We start from the raw sequence: 23,579 nt of genomic DNA, 5'->3' as shown, positions 1-23,579 counted from the left end.
TGGCGTCCCCGCGTCACCCCGCAGTGACCCCCCGCCCTTTGACACCCCCCTTCCACCTTCACGCCTTGCCAGGGACCTTGTGGGACCCCAGCACCCACCAAACCACGGTGCTGCACAGCGGCATGGGGGAAACTGAGGCACAGAGGAACCGGTTGCATGTGAGGGGGTGTGGGAGTGGGGGGGTGGGAGGGCGGTGAGCGTGGGTGGGTGCAAGGGGGGGTGGGTGGGGTGCACGATGTGCATGTGCCCATGGGTGGGGGGGGGTGTGCACACAGGGGGGCTTTGCACACTCGGGGTCCCCCCCCAGCCCCGACCAGTGCCACCCCCCAATGCCGGGGGGTCCCTGGGGTGGGGTGGGGGGGGTAAGAAGGTGCCGAGGCGGCAGCGGGGGACTCGCCTCCGGTAAACGGGCGTTTATTGGGGCCGCGGGGTACAGACCGCGGGCGGCCGCATGCATGGCCGCGGGGGGGGGGGGGGGGGCACCCGCCACCCCCCACCCTATTTACAGCCTGCCACCTCCCTGGGGACCTGCCACCTCCCCAGGGACCTGCCATCACCCCTCCCGGGGACCTGTCACCCCCCCCCGGGGACCCGCCACCCCGGAGTCGGGCAGGGGGGGCACCGAAAGGGCACCCTTTGCCAGCAGAGAGTGGGTTCGGTGGGGACCCCCCCCCCAGCCGTGCCCCCGCACCCGGGCTGTGCTTTCCAGGAGGGGAAGGCTGGAGGAGGGGGGTGGATGAGCCCCCTCCTGCGCCCCCCCAAGCTGACACTGGGCAGGGGTTGACCCCCAGGCCGGGAGGGGTTGTGTGCCCCCTCCCCAGACAACACACACGTTTGGGGGTCCCCCCCACCCCCCAAATGCTCACCGTGTCCCATCACCACAACCAACGCACCCCGCCGGCACCCCCAGCCGGGTGTCCCCAGGGCGCTGCCAGCACCCACCGGCCCCCCCTGGGGGCTGCGGGGTGGGGGGCACAGCCCTGCTCTGCCTCGGCCGTGCCCGTGTCCGTGCGTCCGTCCTGCTGCCCCCCAGGGATCCCCCTCCCAGGGTGCCGCGGTCCCTGGGTCCAACCTGGGGAGGGGACAGGATGGACGGACCCCTCCCCACCCTGCGACCCGGGGCACAGCAGCCGGAGCGCGGGGCACTGCCCCACGCCAGCCAGGGACACCCCCAAACCCCATCGGGGGGCACCCAGGGGGGTCTGTCCCCCCCTCCCACCCATGCACCATCTCACCCCAAGCGCGCAGCTCCTGCCCAGCCACCCCTCCCTGTCCCCAGGGAGCCGGGGGACCCCACGAGTGCCCTGGGTGGGGGGGGACGCACACGGTGGGACCCTATTTCCCCGAGGGAGTCCGCTCCACGCCGTAGCGCAGGAGATGGTGGAGGTCCGTCAGCGCCCGCGGGGGTCCCGCGGGTGCCCGGGGTGCTGTCCCGCGTCGCCCGTAACCGCTGGCCGGCACCTCGCCGCTGTTGAACGTGTGGTTCCTCTTGAGGTGGGCGCCGGGGCGGCCCGTGCCGTTGTTGGCATTGAAGTTCAGCTGCTCGGGGTGCCAGGGTGGCCCCTCGGGAAAGTCTCCCCCCTCCCCGCTGGGTGCCGAAACCACCCGTCGGCGATCGGGGCTGGGGCGCGGCGTGCCGGCGAAGTCACCGTAGGAGCTGCGGGGCGGGCGGCGGGCGCCAGAGGGTGGGTGCTGCCGGGTGCGGGGACCCTCCTGGGGGTCCCGACCCCAGTGCCCGTCACCCGAGGAGTCGCTGAGTTCGGCCTCCAGCTCCTGGTCCACCAGGATGGCGTGGCAGGAGAGCGGGATGCCGCGAGCCGAGCGGCCGGAGCCGGCGTGCAGCCTCCCGGCACCGGCCGTGCCGGACCCGCCGGGGTCCCGCAAAGCGGCGTTGATGATGTTGTGACTCTGCTCCCAGGTGCAGTTTTGGAGGGCTCCGGGGCAGCGTTTCTGCTGTAACGGGGTCTGCTCCGGCGTGGGCAGGACCCCCGAGTCCAGGTCGTGTTGGGTGACCTTCGCCAGCTCCTTGGGCCAACCGTTGGGCATGAGCGGGGCCAGCAAGGCGCCGGGCTGCCCGCCGCGCGCCCGCCGCTCGCCCAGCCGGCTGACGCTCACCACCGACTCGCTGTGCGCCAGGATGGTCTCCTTGTCCTTGCGGCGCGCCAGCTCCTTGCGGTCCCGGTGGCCGATGAACCAGCAGACGCTGAAGCCGGAGATGACGGCGCCGATGACGAAGGCGGCCACCGAGGAGATCACCAACAGGTTCACCGACACCAACCCGTCCGGCTCGTCCACGAAGCTCTCCGTCACCAGCCCTGGGGGACAGCGGGGTGGGGGACGTCAGGGGACGGCGGCGGTGGGGACCTGGCGGTGTCACCGCCGTGTCCCCGAGCCCCGTCCCCGCCCCGCGCTCACCCTCGCACTCGCCCAGGTGGGACGTGCTGCCGCCGGCGATGTCCTGCTCGAAGGCCACCCTGGGGGGGTACAAATTGGGGGGGGGGGGTGTCAGCCGGTCCCCAGCCTGGCAGAGGGCTCCCAGCTTGCTCCAGCAAGCAATGAGTTTGCTGGGTCTCAGCATAGGGGGGTTGCCGGACCCGACGCTCTCCGGGGGGCCCCTGAGACCCCGCTGTCCCCCCACCCCGTGTCCCCCAGCGTCCCCCCGCCGGGCCCGGCAGCGTTACCTGGGGCTGGGCTCCAGGAAGACGCAGGAGCCCTCGGGTGTCCAGCCGCAGTAGGGGTCCCGGCTCCCCAGGCAGTTCCTGGCAGGGCGCAGAGACGCCAGGATCAGCCCCGACGTGGGGGGGGACAACACCCCAGACCCCCCACGAGGGACCGTGGCCCCGCACCCACACCGTGCCTCAGTTTCCCCCCCGCTGTGTTCCCAGCCGTGCCGAGCTCTTCGCAGCCAGATCCCGGCACAGGGCAAATTCCTGGGATGTGAAGGTGACCCCCCCTGCCCTGCTCCTCACATGGCCCCCCCGCAGCGAGCCCTGCCCACCCCGGGGAGGGGCTGAGACCGGCGCACTCACTTCATGCAGCCCGAGTGCTGCTGGCAGCGAGCCACGGGCACCCTGGCCACGCACGGGGGGAAGGCCAGCAGCAGGGACCCTGCTGCCTTGTCCAGCTCCAGCCCCAGGAGCCGCCGCTCGTCCTCCGTGTCCCGGCCACACCTGGGGACGGGGCAGAGCTCAGTGTGGTCCCCGTCCTGGTGCCCACCTGCCCTCCATGGAGCCGGCCCCAGCGCAGGCTGGTCCAGAGAAGGGCACCTCACCTGTCCCCGTCCCACTCACTCACCCAACTATCCCTCCATCCATCCCTCCATCCATCCCTCCATCCATCCCTCCATCCATCCACCCATTCAACCACTCATCCAACCAATTCAACCACCCAACCATCCATCCAACCATTTATTCACCCACCCACCCATCCAACTATCCATCCGCTGACCCATGCAACCATCCTCCCGTCCAACCACTCATTCATCCACCCACCCATCCACCCACCTACCCACTCACCCATCCAACCACTTACCCACCACCCAACTACTCATCCATCCATCCATCCATCCATCCATCCATCCATCCATCCATCCATCCACGCATCCATCCACCCCTGCCCCGTCTCCCAGCACCCCAGCACCCACCTCCCGGGGTGGTAGGTCTCAAACTCCTCCAGGAAGACGCTCTGGCTGCCGGGTGGGGTGGGCGAGGGGCTGGTGCTGGCGTTGGGCTGGATGAGGAACTTGAGGACGGTGCCCGTGCTGGAGCCCAGGAAGACCACGGTGTGGTTGCCCCATGGCCCCGCTGCGTTGTCCACCACGATCTTGCGGAGCTGGTACCTGTGTAGAGTGAACGGAGCAGGCATTGGGGCATGTGGGAGCCAGCCTGTCCCTGGGGAGGGGGAAACTGAGGAAAGGCTGGGGGGCTGGGGATGGACAGGCTGCAGCTGGCCCAGAGCAGGGAGTCCCCCAGGAACATGAGGGGCCACGCAGATCCCAGATGGAAACCAGCCCAGATCCGGGCCAGGACCTGGCCCAGAAACCAGCCAGACCCATCCCAGATCCCACGCAGGATCCTGCCCACATCCTGCCTGGACCCAGCCTGGATCCCACCCAGATTCCAGCTGGGATCCAGCTCAGATCCCACTGAGGAATCAGCCCAGATCCCCTCAGTTCCTCGGCAGGATCCTGGCTGGTCCCCAGCCCCACGTCCCCAGCCCCAGCCTTGTGTCCCCATCCCCACCCTTCTGTCCCTGCCCCCCGCCTCATGTCCCCAGCTTCAGCCCCGTGTCCCCATTCCCAGCCCCATGTCCCTGTTCCCAGCCTCGTGTTCCCAGCCCCAGATGCCCGTCCCCAGTCCCGAGTCCCTGTCCCAAACCTCATGTTCCCAGCCCCAGCCCTGCATCCCTGTCCCCAGCCCCAAGTCCCTGTCCCAGCCCTGCATCCCTGTCCCCAGCTTTGTATCCCTGTCCCCAGCCCCACATGCCCATCCCCACCCTTGTGTTCCCAGCCCTAGCCCCACACGTCCGTCCCCAGCTTCCTGTCCCCGTCCCCAGCCCCAGGTCCCTGTCCCCAGCTTCGTGTCCCCATCCCCAGCTTCCTGTCCCCGTCCCCAGCCTCAGGTCCCTGTCCCCAGCCCTGTGTCCCCGTCCCCTGCCCCGCGTGCGCCCCGGCTGCCCTGCCGGCGGAAGGCTACGGCCCGAAAGCGCCGCTTGATTAATTCCCCATCAAGCAGCAATTAAGGCAGATTTAATTAGGACGAGACAATCTCGTCTGCAAAGTTTATGAGATTTATCAGGTCTCCCGGCGCTCTCCCAGCACCGTCACGCACGTGCAAGGGCGGCGTGAGAGGCTCCGGCCAGCACCCACCAGCCACCACCAGTACCCACCAGTATCCACCAGTACCCACCAGTATCCACCAGTACCCAGCAGCCCCCCAGCCCTCCCCCCCGGTCCGGGCCCTGCCGCGGCGCTCACCGGCTCATGGTGCGGAGGATCCAGGGCGCGTGGCCCAGGGACGGCACCGCCTCGTCCATCAGCGGGTGCGTCTTGACGAAGTTGAGGATCTCGTCGGGGAAGGTGCTGGAGGAGTTGTAGCGCATCCCCGGGGACGCGCAGCACCCGGGCCTGCGCCCGCCGCACCGCTCAGCGTCCCCGCGCTGGCCCTGTCCCCAGCCGGCACTGGCCCTGGCTGTCACCGTTCCTGTCCCCAGCCCCACCACCCTGCCTGCTGGTGGCAGCCCTGACTGGCCCTGTCCCCAGCCCTGTCGCTGTCCACATCCCCACCGTCCCTGCCAGTACCAGCTCTTGCCAGTCCTGTCCCTGTCCCCATCCCTGTCCCCACCATTATCCCTGTCCCCACAATCACCCTTGTCCCCATTATTACCCCTGTCCCCACCATCATCCCCGTTCCCATTCCCACCACCCTCCCTGCAGGTACCAGCCCAGATCATTCCTGTCCCCACCCCTGACCCTATGTCCCCATTATCACCCCTGTCCCCCCATCATCCCTGTCCCCACCATCACCCCTGTCCCCACCATCACCCCTGTCCCCATCATCATCCCCATCCCCATTCCCACCACCCTCCTTGCAGGTACCAGCCTGGACCATTCCTGTCCCCACCCCTGATGCTGTGCCCTCTCCCATCGCTCTCCCTGTGGGTGCCAGCCCTGGCTGTCCCTGTCCCCACCCGTGTCCCCAACCCAATCCCCACGCCCCTTCCTGCGGGGACCAGCCTGCCCATCCCCAGCCCTGTCCCCAGACCAGCTGGCACTGGCCCTGGCTGTCACCATTCCTGTCCCCATCCCCACTACCCTGCCTGCTGGTGGCAGCCCTGACTGGCCCTGTCCCCAGCCCTGTCCTTTTCCCCACCCCGACCTCTGTCCCTGCCAGTACCAGCTCTTGCCAGCCCTGTCCCTGTCCCAGTCCCTGTCCCTGTCCCCATCTCTACCACCCTCCCTGCGGGTCCCAGCCCTGACCATCCCCATCCCTGTGCCCACTCCCATCGCTCTTCCCGCTCAGCCCTGGCTGTCCCTGTCCCCATCCCAACCCTGCCAGTCCCAGCCTGGTTGTCCCCATCCCTGTCCCCGTGGGGTGTCACTCACCGGGGCTTGGGCACCATGTCCTCGGGCACGGGCGTCCAGATGGATTCCGGTGACTTCTGCTCCCGGAAACGTCCCTCAAAGACGGCGGCCACTTGGGTCATGTCGAAGGCGCAGACGGCCGAGCCGGGGATGCTGGGGGGACGCGGGCATGGGGTGAACACCTCAACCCATCCCCCACATCCCCCACGGCGCACGGAGGGGTCCCAGCCCAGCCCGGGGGTCTCAGTGGGGAACAAGAGGGTCCGACCTGTTGGCAGGTGTGGAGAAGACGGCCAGCACCACGGGGCGCCCGTCCAGCTCCAGGATGTCCGTCACGGCTTGGATGACGTTGAAGTAGAAGTGCGAGTCGCCCGGCACGGAGCAGTTGAGCCGGGCCTTGAGGAAGGAGGTCCACTGCTTCTCCAGCACCCGCTGCGAGCCCCCCATGTCGTTCTTGCACACCCGGGCCACCCGGGACACCACCACCTACGAGGTGGACACCCATCACCACCGGTACCCACCCCTGAGGACCGTCCCTTTGTCCCTGTGCCCACCCCGGGTGTCTCAGGCCACCGTGGGGACATCTCCCACCTTCTCCAGGTAGTTGAACTCCATGGCGATCTCCCGGAAGAAGAAGTAGACGTGGCTCCTCCATTCCACGGCGTGCACGAAGTAGGGCTCTGCGGGGACAGTGGCGGGGTCAGGGATGTCCCAGGACGGTGTCAAAGGGGATGGAGACAGGCGCCGCGTGCCACACGGTGGGCACCACACCACAGGAGGCACCTTTGAACCATTTGGAGTCGTGCTTGACGGTGCGGAGGGTCGGGCTGTCCCCCAGGCTGCGGTAGATGACGGCATCGATGGCCAAGAAATCCGTCACCGTGGCGGTGAAGAGCATCCCCCCTGCGCGGGAGAGGAGCATCAGCCGGGCACGGGGCCGGCAACGGCGGGCAGGGACCCGGCACGGCGCCGGCGGTGCCACCGCTGACCTGTGAAGAGGGCCACGTTGGCGTGCTTGGGGTCGTAGGGACACCGCGCCATGCCGCTGATGTTGTCCCCGACGGGTTCCAGCGTGTCCATCTGCAGCGGGCGAGACGCGGCCGTGAGCGACGCCGCGCCGGCAGGAGCATCGCCCGCCCGCGGAGCCGGGCACCTGGCCACGGCTGGGGAGACACGGGGGGTCCCGCCTGACACGGGGGGGGGGGTCCCAGGTGACACGGGGGGTTCCCCGGCGTCCCCGTCCCGGCGGCGGGGGGGTGACTCACGCTGTAGTTGGCGCAGACGGGGTTGAAGGCGTTGGTGCCGCAGACGAAGAGGAGGCTCTCGTTCCGCACCAGCAGCACCTTGACGAAGTTACGGCACTCTGCCTGCGCCGGCGAGAGGGGACCGTCACCCCTCGGCACCCCGTGCCCCCCGCCCCACCCCTGCGCGCTCCCAGCCGGGCCCCCATCGCTGCGAGGGGCTGCTTTGGGGGGGGGTTTTCACCCCAAAAATGGCATTGATGGAACCTGGAAATTGGCTTGCTGGCAGACGCTGGCCCGAAATAATTAATTACCAACCCAATTATCCAAGCGGCCAATAAATCACGGAGACACAGCCACTGGCGGGGAGCGGGGAGGGTGACACCGGGGGGGACGGGGTGGCTTCGTCCATGTGACCCGGGGCGCAGAGGGTGCCCAGTCCCCACCCAGGAGGGGGTCTCCCGGTGTGCGGACCCCCCCCCTCCCCGTACCTCGTGTTTCCCCTTCATCCGGCAGATGCTGATGTCGTGCTGGTTCGAGCGCCACGTCAGCTTCTGGGGGGGGGGGGCAGAAAACCCAGCGTGGGGCTGGGGAGAAGCCGCAGCCCCCCCGCAGCCCCCCGGCACCCGGGGGCTCGGCACTTACCCGGTGGTAGCGCATCTCGCCGGCGCCGGTGGGCTCCAGGCTGACGCGGTAGACGTGGTCCCTGGGGAGGGGGGACACGGGTGTCACCATCCTGCGGGGCACCCCCGGCATGTGCCCCCCCAGTGAGGGATGTTGGTGGGGTGCGGGATCCGCCGCCACCCCCCTGGGAAGGTTTGGGGTGCTGGGGTGGGCGATGAGCATCACCGGGGCAGGGATGGCCCCGCTGGAGCCCCCCCTCGAGACGTCCAACCTGCCGGGGTGCCCCATGGCCGGTTTTGGGGTGCCCCGGGCAGTCGATGGGGTGGGGTGGGTGTCGGGTGCCCACCCCCAGCGCGGCGGGAGGTTTTGGGGTGCCGCGGTTCGGACCTGTCCCCGATGAAGAGGGTCCGGTTGACCTTGAGGATGCGCTGGATGTTGAGGCGCTGGGTGCCCCCACCCTCGGGGCCGGCCGGGCGGCTCGCGCCGTGGCCCACGAAGACGGCGTAGTGCTTCACGTCTGGGGGGGGGACGAGGGGGTCACACGCTGCTGGGGCACCCCCACCCGCCCTGGTGCCCCCAGCCTGGGCGACCGCCCTCACCCAGCCCTGCCCATGGGTACCCCCCACCTGCCCTCACCCCAAAAACCCTTCCCATGGGTGTCCCTCTTCTACCTTCACCTCGAAGGACCCCAAAACTCCTTCCCATGGGAGTCCCTGTCCTGCCTTCACCCCAAAGCACCCCAAAACGCCTTCCCATGGGTGTCCTCATCCTGCCTTCACCCCAAAACCCCTTCCCATGGGTGCCCCCCTCCTACCTTCACCCCAAAACCCCTTCCCATGGGTGTCCTCATCCTGCCTTCACCCCAAAGCACCCCAAAACCCCTTCTCATGGGTGCCCCCTCCTGCCTTCACCTCGAAGCACCCCAAAACCTCTGCCCATGGGTGCCCGCCTTCTGCCTTCACCCCAAAATCCCTTTCCACAGGTGTCCCCCTCCTGTCTTCACCTCAAAGCACCCCAAAACTCCTTCCCATGGGTGCTCCCCACCTGCCTTCACCTCAAAGCACCCCAAAACCCCTTCCCACGGATGTCCCTGTCCTGCCTTCACCCCAAAACGCCTTCCCATGGGTGCCTCCCCCCACCTTCACCCCAAAACCCCTGCCCATGGGTGCCCCCATCCTGCCTTCACCCCAAAGCCGCCCAAAATCCCATCCTCTCCCCATGCCGAGCCGTGTCCCCCCCTTGCCCATGGACGCAGCACCCTGACCCCCACCCTGCGCCCCTGTGGGGGTACTCACAGTCCTCGGGGGCCACGGCAATGGGGCCGGGCTCCTCGGGGAAGGTGCCACGGGCCGTCCTCTCCGCCGCGAGCAGGAGCAGCAGGACGAGGGGGACGCGGGGGGGGGCCCCCATGCTGTCCCCCGGCACAGGTGGGCACCCACCGCACCTGCGGGCACGGGGAGAGGTGGGAGGGGGGGCAGCACCCACCCAGATGCCCGGGTTCCCTCCCCATCGTGCGCCACTGACCTCCCCACCCTGCAGCACCCGCACCCCAAACCCATCACCGGTGCTGGGGTCCGGGGGGGGTCTCAGGGGTGGGTGGGGGGCTCAAAGCGCCGGTGCTGGGCCGGTGCCAGCGGCGAGGGGCTGGCACGGGACGCGGCTGGGATTGGCGATGGGGAAGCGAGTCCTTCCCCGGCTGAAGAATTTCAAATATGCTGGGAAAAGCGGCCCCCGCGCCCCGCCGAGCCGCCCCCAGCGCCTGCGCAGCTCCGCACTGGGGCTACTGGGCCCAAACTGGGGCTTGACTGGTGGCTCACCGCCACCGTCCTGTGCCACTGTCACCGTCCTGCCACCCATCCCCGTGGGGCAGCGGGGCGGGGGCAAGGCTGGGTAATTAGCAGCCAGGCAAGGATTTAATTGATTATCAATTCCGTGAGAGCGGGGATCGTGCGGGATCGAACCCTCGCCCTCCCGCCGCCGCGTCCCCCGCGGGCAGCGAGGACGGGTGACATTGCGCGGGGCTGGGGGTCAGGGTGCCGGGACGCCCGGCAGCGTCAGCGGGGAGATTCGTCCCCATCCCCTCTGCGGTGTCACCAGCCCCTCGTGAGACCCGGCACTGTCCCCAGCCCGGTCCCCTCTGCGGTGTCACAGCCTCTGGGGACATCTGACCCTGACCCTGCTGTGTCACAGCCTCCGGGAGGGACACGGCCGCCGTGGGACCTGACCCTGCTGTCACACTCCCTGGGGACAACCGACCCCATCCCACAGCGTCACGGACCCCGCGGACACCCGACCCAGTCCTCACAGTGTCACAGCCCCCAGGGACAACTGGCCCCATCCCCACGGCGTCACAGTCCCCAGGGACACCCGGCTGTCCCCACAGCGCCAAGGACCCAGGGACATCCAACAATGTCCCCAAGGTGTCACAGTCCCCAGGGACACCCGGCTGTCCCCACAGCGCCAAGGACCCAGGGACATCCAACAATGTCCCCAAGGTGTCACAGCCCCCAGGGACAACTGGCCCCATCCCCACAGCGTCACAGTCCCCCAGGACAGCTACTGTCCCTATGGTGCCACGGACTCAAAGGACACCCAACTCCAACCCCATGGTGTCACAGTCCCTGGGGACACCCAGTCCTGTTCCAACGGTGCCATGGACCCGAAGGATCCCTAATTCCATCCCCATGGTGTTACAGCCGCCAGGGACATCCAACAATGTCCCCACGGTGTCACGGACCCCAGGGACACTCAACCCCATCCCTATGGTGTCACAGTCCCGGGGGACACCCAACCCTGTCCCCACAGTGTCAGGGACCCAAAGGACACCCATCTCCTTCCCCACAGTGTCACAGCCCCTGGGGACATCTAACAATGTCCCCACAGTCAGGGACCCAAAGGACACCCAACTCCATCCCCACGGTGTCACAGCCCCTGGGGACTCCCAACCCTGTCCCCACAGTGCCAGGGACCCAAAGGACACCCAACTCCATCCCCATGGTGTCACAGTCCCTGAGGACATCCAGCCTCGTCCCCACACAGTCATGGAGCCCAGGGACACCCAACTCCATCCCCATGGTGTCACGGTCCCTGGGGACATCCAAGAACGTCCCCAAGGAATCAGGGACCCAAAGGACACCCATCTCCATCCCCACTGTGTCACATCCAATATCCAACCCCCTCCCCACGGAATCACGGAGCCCAGGGACACCCAACCTCATTCCCACGATGGCGGATACCCGGCCAGGAAGGGCCGCATCCCCTGAAAATTCCTATTTTTTAATCTATTTTTTTTGTGCCTGAGCTGTTTTATAAAAGCCATTAACGATTTAATTGCTAGAATTAAAGCCTCAGAGGCTTTCACCACCGGAGCCGAATTAGGGGGCTTCCCCCCCCCCCAGCTTTTCCTTTAGGGGTGCTGGGGGCTCCTCACCCAGCCTTGTTACCCAAACGAGCTGTCCCACTTGGGTAATGATGTCCCCACGCCATAAGTCCCCCCACACACACCAGCAGCACCCAAAAATCACCAAATTTAAGCGTCCTCGCAGGGTCCCCAGGCACCGGAGGGAGGGGGGACCCCGAAAAGTGGCCCAAGGCTCAGCCATATATCAGCCACCAGAGAATCCACCCACGCCGGGTGGGATTCGGGGCGCGGGGTGGTCGTGTCGCAGCCTCGGGCGCCTGTAACCCCAAGCGAGGGGTCCAGTGTCACCGTCCCCCCCCCCTCCCGGGCTGCGCGGTGACCAGCGAGCGGACGCGGGGTAACCGGAGCCTCCGGCGCCATAAATGCCTGCGATTGTGCGGGCGGCGAAGGCAGCGAGGAGGAGGAGGAGGAGGAGGAGGGGGTCGGCGGGGAGAGGGGCACGGCGGGGGGACGGGTGACAAACAGGGACCCATTCACGGCGGTGGCGGTCGAGAGGGGACGGTGACCGCGCGCGGCCCCAGCGTGGCTGCGGGGAAACTGAGGCAGTGGGTGGCCGTGCTGGGGATGCGCTGGGTGGTCCGGAGTGGGGGGGGGGGTCCTCCAGCCTGGGCGTCCCCGACACTGAGCAGCTGAACAGCCTCGGTCATGTCCCTTGACCTCATCCCTGCTGCAGCCCCCAGCTCTGTGCCTCAGTTTCCCCATTTGGAAGCACGCTCAGCCCTCACCCCCTGCACTCAAGGCTTTGGGGAGGGGGGAGGTGCTCGCCCTGTGTCCCCCCCCACCCGCAGCATCTCCCGGACCCCCAGCACAGGGGTGATGGGGCACGAAGAGGGAGCAGCCCCCCAGTCTTGCTGCGCCCCCCCCGCCATAATTTCCAGGGCGCACTGCCACGATCCCCAAGTGCAGTGGGGTCCCTGTGACCCCAAAGAGGGGGCTGCCAGCCCCCCCCCAAGGGATGGGAGCCCTTCCCCGTGGCATCTGGGCATGGTTCCCGTGTCGTGCCCCCCCCCCAGCACCCCGCTCTGCCCACCTGAGCTCCGCCGGCCGCCTCTGCCGCTGGCCCTACGGCACGGCCACCGCTGTCCCCGCCGCTTGGAGGGGGGGTCCCATAGCTGGGGGTGGGTGTCCCCCCTCCCCCCCCAGCCCAGGACGCCCTGATGGCGCTGGGGGCTCCGGCGTCCCGAAAGCTGCTCAGCTGTCACACAACCCCCCCAGAGACCCCCGGGGGAGGGGGGCCTGCACCCCCCACCCGCGCCAGGTGGGAAGGTAGGGCTGATGTCACCGTAACTGGAGCCACCACCCCCCCCGCCACCCCCCGGCAGCTGTCACCGCAGCCGGGGACCCCGTGGGGGGGGGCCACCCATGGGACCCCCCGAGTGGCACCGCGGTGTCCCCTCCCACAGCGAAACCACCCGGTGAGACCCCCGCTGCCAAGCGGCGGTGGGGACAGTGGCACCGCGGTGTCCCCCCCATCCTCACCGGCCATCGCTGCACCCGGAGCTGATCCCATGGGATCCCAGATTCCACCCGTGCAGGCTGGAAACCCACTGGACAGGGAAAGGGGGGGGCACTGGGGAAGGGGGGGGACACACTGGGAAAGGTGGGGGGGGCACACCAGGAACGTCGGCGGGACGCCAGCCCTAAAATCCCTTAAAATACAACTTTTTGGGGGCCCAGCACGACCAGCCACCAGCCCCTAATTAATCAGGGTTCGTTAGGAGGCAGCTGACGAGGGGCATGCTATTCGACCCCCCCGTACGGGGGGGGCACGGCACCATCTCAGCTGACCCCTTCCCTCCTCACCGGGCTCACCCCCCATTTTATTTGCTGTTGGGGGTAATTTCCTTTCGAAAGCGCCCAGCGCCAATAAGCAATCCGCAATTAGATATGCTAATAAGGCCCTTCTAAGCAGCATTAAGGAAAATGCCCCCCCCCTCCTCGCCCACCAACCCCCCGAAATGCGGCTCCTGGTCCCCAGAGCATCCCTTGCTCAGGCAGGGTGACACTGGGGGGCACCCCCCTTTGCCATGGGGGGGGTTTGGGGGTCACCAGCAGCAGCCGGGGCTGGGGGGCTCGGCCGTGGGGACCCCCCCTCCCAACCCAGCTGCTGCTGCCGCCGGGGCTGGGGGGCTCGGCCCCCCCCGGGTTTCCGTTCCGGGGCCGGTTCAGATGGCAGAGCCAGGAAGCAGCTGTCCCCACGGCGGGGACGGAGCAAATGTCACCCCGGCCACCTGGCCCTGGCCCCCGCCGCATGTGTGTCCCCCCCCCTCGGCAAGCAGCACCTCCTGGGGGGGCTGCAGGCAGCACCTCCAGAGCTGCGGGGTGCTGGAGGATGGCGGCGACCCCAGCATCGGTGGGGTCCCCATGCGGGTGACAGGGACGGGGGCCACCGGTGTGGCGGGGGGGGGGACACATACACAGCACCCACCATTTACCTCGGCGCTTCCGCGGCCCCGCCAGCGGCTCAAATGTCCCCCCCGGGCCTCCCGCTCCGGTTACCGGCTCCGCTTTCAGCTGCCGTTTATAGCCCCTGTCCACTCCCCAGCGCCCATGACCCCCCCCCGGGGTGGGCACCCAGGCGTCCAGACCCCCCCGGGACACCCCCAGGCACAACCCCCCCGACACGGGCTCTGGGGATGGTGGGGACGCTTTGGGTGGCTTTGTCCCCGTGCTCGTCACCCACCACGGGTGCCCAGGGGTGACACGAGGCGCTGGGTGCTGCTGACAGCTCGGACCCCCCCCCCGGGTGACACCCATGGGTGCTGGGTGCCCCCAGCACGTCCCTTCCACCAGGCCAGGGCTGGTGGCCGGCCAGAGCCGCATGGTGATTTGCATATTAAATACATCCTCATCTGCATATTAAGGCTGGTTTCCTATCGAAGAGGCGTCACGCTTCACATCAACACAAACCCCGTGGAGGGGACAGCGGGGGGGGCACCCCGGGGTGCTGTCCCACCCCAGCCCTTGTCCCCTGTCCCCAAGCACACAGCTGCCCTGTGTCCCACCCCAGTTCACAGCCCTTGTCCCCTGTCCCCCCAGCGCACTTGTCCCCACAGACACACGTCCCCCTGTGACCATCCTGTCCCCCTCAAGACTCCCACCCCCCTTGTCCCAAGCGGCACTCATTCCCTTGTCCCCAAAGCCACGCACACCCACCTTGCCCCCCCAAAGGGGTGCATCCCCCCCTTGTCCCCCCTATCCCTCCGACAGCCGCCCCCCTTGTCCCCAAAGCCACACATCCCCTGTTGTCCCCAAAGGCACTCACCCCCCTCGTCCTCCCCAGTCTCCTGTGTCACCCCAGGGGCTCTGCACCCTCCCCGGGTCCCCCGGCACTGCCAAACCTCGCCCCAGCACCCCGCTCCGGCACCCACATGGCCCCGGGGCCACCCTGGCTGTGGGTGGCTGCAGACAGGTCCCCAGGCAGGAGCGGGTCCGGCTGCTCTGAGTCACTGCCTCTGGCCTCGTGCCTCAGTTTCCCCTCAGCTCCCCTGTGCGCCCCAAGGTGCCCCGTCCCCAGGGAGCCCATGGCCCCAAGAACCCTGTCCCCAGGGAGCCGTGTCCCCAGGGTGCCACCATCCCCTGGGTGCCACCAGCCCCATGCAGCCCATGTCCCCAGGATGCCAAGGAGACCCATCCCTGGTGCCACCATCCCCATGGAGCCCCATCCCCATAGAGCTCATGTCCCCAGGTTGCCACCATCCCCATGGAGCCCATGTTCTCAGGGTGCCCTGTCCCCAGGTTGCCACCATCCCCAGGGTGCTCCCATCCCCATGGAGCCCATGTCCCCAGCGTGCCCTGTCCCCAGGATGCCCTGACCCCATGGAGCCCTGTCCCCAGGGTGCCCCATCCCCAGCGAGCCTATGGGCCCCAAGAACCCCGTCCCTAGGGAGCCCTGTCCCCAGGTGTCACCATCCCCATGGAGCCCATGTCCTCAGGGTGCCCCATCCCCATGGAGCCCATGTCCCCAGGGAGCCCATGGGCCCCAAGAACCTCGTCCCCAGGATGCCCTGTCCCCAAGGTGCCCTGTCCCCAAGCGGGCAGAGGGACACGCAGCTCCTGGTTCAACGCCAACAGCCAAACCCAGCCCCACACAGGAGACCCTACAATAACAAACCAGCGCACCCAAACTCCGCTCCAGCTGGAGACCCTACAATAACAAACCGCCGTGCTTGCACCCGGCTCCAGGAGGGAACCCCACCACCACGAAGCAGAGCACGGAGCCCCATCACGAACCGGACGGGACCTTGCCGTAGGCACCCGCACTGCTCCAAAACAACCCCAACCCTGAGAAAGCAACCCTACAATAACAACCCCCCCATCCCAGCAGCCTGGGAGAGCCAGCGGAGCTGGAGGAGGTGCCGGGGAGGTGGGAGCGAGTGCTCAACCCCTCACCCTGCTCATTTTTTAAAGCCTTCATAAAGTTTAGTGGTTGGTTTGGGTGGGTTTCTTTCCATTTCGGGCTCCCCCGCGCCGGCCGCGCTCAGCTGCTCTGCTCCGGTGAGAAAATGGGGCTCAAAATTGCTCCAAGCCGGGGAGCCGGCGCCTCCGGTTCCGATTTCCACGCTCCCAAACACTTCTTCGTGGTTAAAGGAGAGGAAACACCCGCTCGGTCACCCGCGAGGGGTGCGGGCGCGCGCCAGGGGGTCGCAGCCCCCGGGGTCCCCGCTGTCCCTGTCCCCAGCACCGCGCTGTCCTCTAGGTGATGGCGGCCCTGGGGCTGTCACCCAGGGCATCCACTCTGCGGACCCCCTTCTCCTCCCTCTGAGCCACCCACCTCCTGGGGACACTGAGGGACGGGGTGGGTGGGAAGTGGGTGCCGGTGTCAGGGCGTGGGCCATGGCATGTGAGCCCAGCCTTCGCCCGGTGGCCTCCTCCTCCTCCTCCTCCTCCTCCTCGCGGCGAGGCTGCAGGCTCACCCGGCTCCATCCCGCTGTTCTGCAGATGCCAACTTCAAAGGCGTTGGCGGTGACGACCGCCCCGCGTGCTGCCGGGTCCCGCTCCAGTGATGGCCGGGGACAGATGGGAGCCATGGGGGGGGGGACACACCCAGCCCCCCACAGTGCTGCCAGCCACCAGCACCCCGGCACGGGGGCACCCCGAACCCTGACTGGGCTGTGGGATGCACTGGAGCTGGGCTAGCGCGGGTGCTGGGTGCTGGCACTGCTGGGCTGTGGGAGGGGATGCAGGGTGGGATGCGGGATGCAGGCTGGGATCTGGGATGCTGGATGGGATGCAGGATGGGATGTGGGATGCTGGTTGGGAAGCAGGCCAGGATGGCAGGATGCTGGATGGGATGCGGGATGCTGGATGGGATGCAGGACAGGATGCGGGATGCTGGATGGGAAGCAGGATGGGATGTGGGATGCAGGCCAGGATGCAGGATTCTGGATGGGATCCGGGATGCTGGATGGGATGCAGGATGTGATGTGGGATGCTGGTTGGGAAGCAGGCTGGGATGCAGGATGCTGGATGGGATGCAGGACGGGATGTGGGATGCTGGATGGGAAGCAGGCCGGGATGCAGGATGCTGGATGGGATGCAGGACGGGATGTGGGATGCCGGCCAGGATGCACGATGCTGGATGAGATGCAGGATGGGGTGCGGGATGTGGGCTGAGATGCAGCATGCTGGATGGGATGTGGAATGGGATGTGGGATGCTGGCTGGGAAGCGGGACAGGATGGCAGGATGCTGGATGGGATGCAGGATGGGATGTGGGATGCTGGTTGGGAAGCAGGCCAGGATGCAGAATGCTGGATGGGATGCAGGCTGGGATGCGGGATGGGATGTGGGATGGGATGTGGGATGCAGGCTGGGATGCAGGATGCAGGCTGGGATGCGGGATGCTGGATGGGATCCGGGGTGCTGGATGGGATGCAGGATGTGATGCGGGATGCTGGTTGGGAAGCAGGCCGGGATGCAGAATGCTGGATGGGATGCAGGCTGGGATGCAGGATGGGATGCGGGATGGGATGCCGGATGCTGGATGGGATGCAGGATGGGATGCGGGATGGGATGCGGGCTGTGGGATGGGATGCGGGATGGGATGCAGGATGCTGGATGGGATGCAGGATGGGATGCGGGATGGGATGCGGGATGCAGGAGGGGATGCAGGATGGGATGCTGGATGGGATGCGGGATGGGATGCGGGATGGGATGCAGGATGCGGGATGGGATGCGGGACGCAGGCCGGGACGCAGGCCGGGAACAAAGGGCCATTGTTTGCGGGCGCGCGCCCAGCGCTGCCGCCTCCGCGCTCGCCGCCTCGCCGGAAGCTCAGGTGCTTCCCCGCTGCCCTCGAAACAGCTCCTTGTGCTGCCAGCGCCGGCAAAGCCCCCTCGGCCGCGGGCGCCCACCGCGCCGGCACGGCCCCAGCCCCCTCCTCACCGCCACCGCCCGCTCGCGGCCGCCGGCGCCGCAAAGCCCACGGCAGGACGGGTGACAAAGGTCCCCGTCCCCGGGTGGCCCCGCCAGACGTGCTGGGGTGGGTGTGCACCACGTGTTGCGGGTGTGCACGTGTCGGCGTGGGCGCCGGGCGTCATGTGTGTGCCGAGTGCGTGTGCACCGGCTGCCATGCGTGTGCAGGTGTCAGCACGGGCACCGGCTGGCACACGTGTGCAGGCGTGTGGGCACACGTCACACGCGTGGGATTGCTGGCGTGTGCGCACTGGGTGTCACCTGTGTGCAGGTACGTGTGCACCACGTGTCACGCGTGTGCAGGCAGTGTGTGCACCGGCTGCCACGCATGTGCGGGTGTCTGCACATGGGGCATCACGCGTGTGCGGGTGTCTGTGCCCAGGCTGCCACGCACGTGAGGCGTGTGCAGGCGTGTGGGCGTCTGTGCACACGCGGGGGGACGCACGCCTCTGCGCACAGGCCTGCCGTGTGCGCACACGCGTGTGCACGGGGCTGTCGTGTGCGCGTGTGGAGCGTGAGCAGGGTGCTGCGGGGCAGAGCACCCCCCGGGACAGCCGCCCCGAGCCCAGGCGAGCAGGATCGGGCCCCGGGCCGTGCTCCCGGGCTATTCCCGGCGCTGACCTCACGCCGCTCGCGCGGGGAAGGTGACACGAAGGAGAGGGCGCAGCCGGAGCCGGAGCAGCTGCCGGGGTTATTTGCAGCCCCGTGCTCCCTACCTGCTGCCCGGGCAGGATGCGGCCCCACGCAGCGCGGGGCGAGGACGGGTGCCCCGCTCCCAGCCCCCCCCAAATCGCCGCCCCAACGCTTCCCCGTTTCCCGGCACTTTATCCCGACGGCGGGAGGTGACGGATGGGGCTGACAATCAAACCCAGTTCTGCGCCCACCGCCCAAACTGGGGCCAGATCCGGCCTCTCCGGTGGGCACGTGGGTGCTGCTGCCGGTGCCTCTTCCCATCCCGCCCTCCCCCAGCGCCGCGGGGTTGTTTTCAGTGCTGGGGGTGGCTGCCACCCCCCCGTCCTGCTCTCAGCTGCTGCAAAGCCACGTGCTGGCCCCCCGCTCTGTGCCTCAGTTTCCCCATCTGATGCCCGAGCACCCCACGGGCATCCGCAGCCCGAAGCCACTGCTCCCCCAGTGCCACCGCATCGTGTTTGTCCCCGTCCCCCCCCCCCCCCCGATCCATTCGGCACCAAACCCGGCACCGAGCTCGGCCGCAGCGCTGCTGGGTTTGATGAGATTATCCCGGCGGGCGGGATTACACGGGCAAGCGCCAGGGATTAGCCACCGCGCGTCGGCACGCTGCTGCCGCCACCGCAGCCGGCCTCGCCGCCAGCGCCGAACTGGGAGGAACTGGAACCGAGGTGTGACTGGCAAGCCCCGGGGCTGGGGTCCCCTGGGACCTCCTCCAGGGACCGGAGGCTTCACCAGCCACCATTTAATTAACCGGCTGCCGGGAACCGGCACAAAGAGACAAGAGGGATCTTTTTCTTCCCCCCCCCTTTTTTTTTTTTTTTAATTTGACAAAATTGTAATTAAATAGGGAGTAAAATCCTGTTAGCACAAGGCAGCCCCACTGGGATCTCCTCCGCGCCAGACGATCGCTCTTCCTCTCCCTCCCGCCTTCGCGAAGGGAATCGAAACCTCCTTCACCCCTTTCGGGGGACGCAACCGAAGCCCGAAGGTCCCCTGGGCTGAGCCGGGGGGTCCCCGATGCCACCGGGCCCCCTCCGTGGTGGGGCTGGGCTCTGCCGGGGGTACGGCAGCATCCTTTGGGGTACCACGCTCCGGCAGCCGCCTCCAGCACCACGCTGGGGATGGAGGGGTGGGGAGAAGAGACCCCAGAGCCCCCCAGGATGCAGCACCCGCGATGCCGGCGGCGATGGGGTGATACCGGTGGCGATGGGGTGATGCTGGCAGAGATGGGCGATGCCGGCAGGGATGGGGTGATGCTGGCAGGGATGGGGTGATGCTGGCAGGGATGGGGCGATGCCGGTGGCGATCGGGCACAAACGGGTTAAGCGGGCGCAGCGGCACAGCCCAGATGGAACTGGGCTTGCTCTGGGTTTTCTTTACCACTGTTTATGTCACCGAACGCACGCCGGATGCCACCGCACCGGCACCACCGTGAAGCCATCCCGCTGGGGCCGGCGGCAACCCGCTCGCCCGGTGGAGCCAGAGGTGCTGGCACGGGGAGAGCCGCGGGTCCGCTCCTGGGGGGAAAACCTCACCCAAGGCAACGCCGGGAAATGGCTATGGCTGGAGCGGCCGCGGCGCGGGAGATGCGCCGACGGGCCGGCGCAGCTCAGCCCACTGAAAAATTAAATCGCATCCAAACTGGCAGCTTTAATTAAAAATATTCGAGCTTGTCTCAGGATACAAACCGCGTCCGGCACTGCAGCAGGGATCTGCGTCCAGCTCCGGCACCCGGCGAGCATCGCGCCGGCACGGGCCTCGTGGCCGCGCCGAGCCCTCCCCGCGCCGGCGTGGCAGAGCTGGTGGCGAGGGAAGAGCCCTCCCAGGAGCCACTGGTTTAACTGGGAGCCAAACCACCGCGTGGCATGCGCAGAGCAAGCTGCAAGGGACGCCACGCCGGGGGGTGAGGGGGACAGTGACACCCAGCCCGGGGGACGGTGACACCCAGCCCGGCGTGTCACCACCCCGCGTGGGACTCGGGGCTCCGGGCAGGGCTCGGGGGGGCTGCAAAGCCACCGAAACCCCCCCTGGGTTGGGGACAGCACCGGGGTCACCGCGACCCCTCGCAGCCGGGGACAGCTCTGCCACGGGGAGCGGCACAGCCGCACGCACACGCGTGTACACGCGTGGACGGCCACCTCGGTCACCGGGCAGCGGGGACCGGCTTGCCGGTGGCTTTGCGGCGGCCAGGGGTAGAATTTGGCCATTTCCCTTTGTTTCTGGCAACGGCGGCAAAACCATCTCGGGAAGCGGCTCCCGGGGGGGGAACAGCCGTGTTCCCCACAGCCGAAACACCGGCAGCACGGGCTGAGCTCCCCCCAGCACCCTCAGAGCCTGAATCCCCCCACCCTCACCCCAGGGGCCACCTCCAGCCCCCCCACCAAGCACAAAACCTTCCCCCCCATCCCCACCGCAGCCACGTGCCCCGGCGACGGCAGTGACCCAATTCCCGTGTCACCCCGGGGACGCTGCGCAAGGGGCATCGCGGCGGGGCCGGGAGAGCATCGCCCGCCGGGATCGGGCCCCCAGCACCCAGCGGGATGCGGACCCGCCAGCAGCACCCCATGGCTTGGGGAGGGGGGGGACACGGGGCTGCATCCTGTACCGTCCGGCCACGAGGAGTCGCGAGCTGCTCTGTGGTGTCACCGGATCAGGCCCTAAATGGTGGCTAAAAATGCCGGGGGAGGGGGGCAGAGGGGGCCCCCCCCAAACCAATGCACCCCTTCCCCACGGCCATCTCAGCGGGACGAGGGGCTCAGCCATCCCCCCCCGAGTGCATCCCCGGAGCAGGATCTGGCCCCGTTTGGGCCCCCCCGGTGCCAACCCGCACCGAAGAGATGGGGGTGCGGGGGAGCTGGGGGGGGGGTGGCAGTGGTGCCACACATGCCACCATCGTCCCCACCTCTCCCAGGCGCTGGGGACAAGCAGAGGGGGGTGTCCCCGAGAGGGGGCTGCTGGTGGCAGGACCCCCTCCTCACTCCCCAAGGTGGGTGGAGGGGGGTGGGGATCCCCTCTGCACCCCCCACAGCTCACGGCCCCCCTCAAAGCCCCCCATTCCCTCCCGCCCCATGGGGGGCTGCAGGGGCCAGCTGGGGGCTCAGGGGGGGCCCAGCACCCCGACTGCTCCGGGTGATGTGGGGGTGAGGGAGGCCAGGCCGGGGGGGGCTGGGGTCGTGGGGGGGTCCTGGGGGGACAGGGCAGGATTCGGGTCAGGCTCAGCACCCCCCACCCCGCGTTATTTTAGGGTTACCCCCCCACCCCGCCAAGTCTGCAGACGGCGCGATGGTGCTGAGCCCCAAAATGGGGGGCCCCCCCCAGCCCCGCAGATGCTGCCTGGCCCTGCCCTGACGCTGGGGGGGGTGCCAGCCCCCCCCCCTACACACAGGGTGCCCCACTTGTGCCGGGTGTCCCCCCCCATCCCTTGTCCCCACCAAGTTATGGCTCGCAGCGAGACGGAGCCAGGCACCCCCTCCCCCCAGTTCGCGAGGGCTCTGACCCCCCCAGCCCTGCAGGGTTATTTAGGGGGGGCCCTATCGCCAAGCACCCCCCAGGCTGAGTCTTTGCCACTCCCCTCTGCCTTTTCGGGGGCTGCATTGGCCGGACCCCCCATTTCAGACCCTCCGCCCCCCCCAGCCCAGCAGAGGCTGGGGGGGGCACACACCAGCCCCCCCTTTTCCTGCTCCCCCCCCCCCCCGAAACAACAAGCCCTGGCTGCTTCCCAAAGCGGCGGCGGAGCCAAAACCGAGCCCGATAAAGCAGGGACCCCCCCACCTCCATCCTCCCAGTTTGGGGGGGGGGGGGGGGCCCCGGCCCCCCATGCACATCACCATGCCCCGGGGCTGGGGCGGGGGGGGGCCGGGAGTACCGGCCCGGGGTGCTGATGGGTGGGATGGGGGCGTGGGAGGGGATGGGGGGGGGGGGCCGGGTGCGGGATTGAGGGAATGAGGGGGGGGGCTCAAGGGTGCGGGGCGGGGAGGGGAGGGGATCGGGGTGCTGGGCTGGGCAGTGGGGTGAGGGATTGGGGTGCGGGGGGGGGAACAGGGTGCTGGGGGGGTTAACGCCATGGTGCTGGGGGGGGGGACAAGGGTGCTGGGGGGGGCACGAGGGTGCAGGATCAAGGTGCGAGGAGGGTCTGCGGGGTGCCGGGGGTGCGGGCTGGGGGTGCGGGCTGGAGGCGCGGGGGGGCCCCCCCGGGGTGCTGGGATGGGGATGGGGATGCAGGATGGAGGTGCTGGGTGGGGGGGGCGCGGGCGCGGTGCAGGGGGGGGCCGCAGGGTGCAGGGAGGGGGGGGGCCGAGGGGTGCAGGCTGGGGGTGCCGGGGGGGTGCGGGGGGGCGCGGGGGGGGGCCCCTCCAGCCCGTGACCCTTCAAGGTTCCGCCCGCAGCCGCTAACAAAAGCGCCGCTTCCCAATGCAGCAACCGGCGGCGGCGGGAGGGGGGAGAGCGGGGGGGGGGGAAGCGGGGGGCACCCCCTTTTCCCTCCCATCCCCCCCCCGCAGTCCCCCCGCGGCAACCGATGAGGAGGAGGGGGGTGAATCGGGAGGAGGCGGGGGGGGGGGGACCGGACCCCATCGCCGGGGGGGACGGGAGGGGGGCACCGGCCGCGCTCTTACCTCGCTGTCCCGGGGATGCGGGGGGTGGTCGGGATGGGGGGGGGGGGGGGTCCGGGGCACCTGCGCCCGCCGGCAGCACGGCCCGGCCCGGCCCCGCTCCGCTCCGCGCTGCGCCGGGGGGGGCACCGGAGCCCGGGCGGGGCGGGGGCCGCGGGCGGGGCGGGGGGGGGGGGACGACGGCGGCTGCGCCCCCCAGCCCTGCCCCCGCCCCCCCAGCCCCCCCCCCCGGCGCCCAGAGGAGGGGGGAGCGGCCCCGACACCCCCTCCCCCGCAAATAGCATCCCCCCCCCCCGCCTCCCCTCGCATCGGGAGGGGCTGGGACCGACACCCCCGGCCCCGCCTCAGCTTCGCCCGCCCCCCCGGCACGGAGAGGCCGTGGGACCCCGCTCCCCGCCCCCCTCCTCAGCCCCCCTCCCTCCGGCAAGGGGCCTCCCCCCCCCTTTGCTGCCGAGCGCATCCCTGCCCCCCGCCTCAGTTTCCCCCTGCAAAAGG

General features: G+C 68.8%; 1 protein-coding gene across 3 annotated transcripts; it reads right to left on the bottom strand.

The window, feature by feature from the left end:
- Positions 1 to 398: 398 nt before the first annotated feature.
- SEMA6B (semaphorin 6B) lies at positions 399 to 23,162 on the bottom strand. Of its 3 annotated transcripts, XM_075444310.1 has the most exons (18): positions 12,399 to 12,648; positions 9,243 to 9,391; positions 8,335 to 8,464; positions 7,969 to 8,029; positions 7,815 to 7,877; positions 7,348 to 7,449; positions 7,072 to 7,162; positions 6,866 to 6,985; positions 6,674 to 6,762; positions 6,351 to 6,568; positions 6,104 to 6,235; positions 4,976 to 5,125; positions 3,644 to 3,838; positions 3,030 to 3,170; positions 2,682 to 2,759; positions 2,416 to 2,474; positions 2,116 to 2,315; positions 399 to 2,025 (listed from the first exon to the last, which is right to left on the bottom strand). In XM_075444310.1, the coding sequence occupies exons 2-18, from the start codon at positions 9,355 to 9,357 to the stop codon at positions 1,336 to 1,338; spliced, it is 2,634 nt and encodes an 877-aa protein (XP_075300425.1). In that variant the 5' UTR covers positions 9,358 to 9,391; positions 12,399 to 12,648; the 3' UTR covers positions 399 to 1,335. The 3 variants fall into 3 exon arrangements, with proteins under 3 accessions (XP_075300425.1, XP_075300423.1, XP_075300422.1); XM_075444308.1 differs by lacking the exon at positions 12,399 to 12,648 and adding an exon at positions 23,088 to 23,162 and having other exon boundaries at positions 399 to 2,315; XM_075444307.1 differs by having other exon boundaries at positions 399 to 2,315; positions 12,399 to 12,647.
- Positions 23,163 to 23,579: the final 417 nt, after the last annotated feature.

The sequence above is a fragment of the Opisthocomus hoazin genome, chromosome 27, assembly GCF_030867145.1.
Source record: "Opisthocomus hoazin isolate bOpiHoa1 chromosome 27, bOpiHoa1.hap1, whole genome shotgun sequence".
Lineage (NCBI taxonomy): Eukaryota > Metazoa > Chordata > Aves > Opisthocomiformes > Opisthocomidae > Opisthocomus > Opisthocomus hoazin.
This window is presented reverse-complemented; position numbering and strand designations above follow the sequence as displayed.

Excerpts from the sequence above, each read along its gene's own strand:
- SEMA6B (XM_075444308.1), bottom strand. The coding sequence starts at position 9,357 with ATGGGGGCCCCCCCCCGCGTCCCCCTCGTCCTGCTGCTCCTGCTCGCG. Across the intron at positions 2,475-2,681 it reads TTCCTGGAGCCCAGCCCCAG|GGTGGCCTTCGAGCAGGACA; the intron begins GTAACGCTGCCG and ends GTACCCCCCCAG. Across the intron at positions 2,316-2,415 it reads CCACCTGGGCGAGTGCGAGG|GGCTGGTGACGGAGAGCTTC; the intron begins GTGAGCGCGGGG and ends GCTGTCCCCCAG.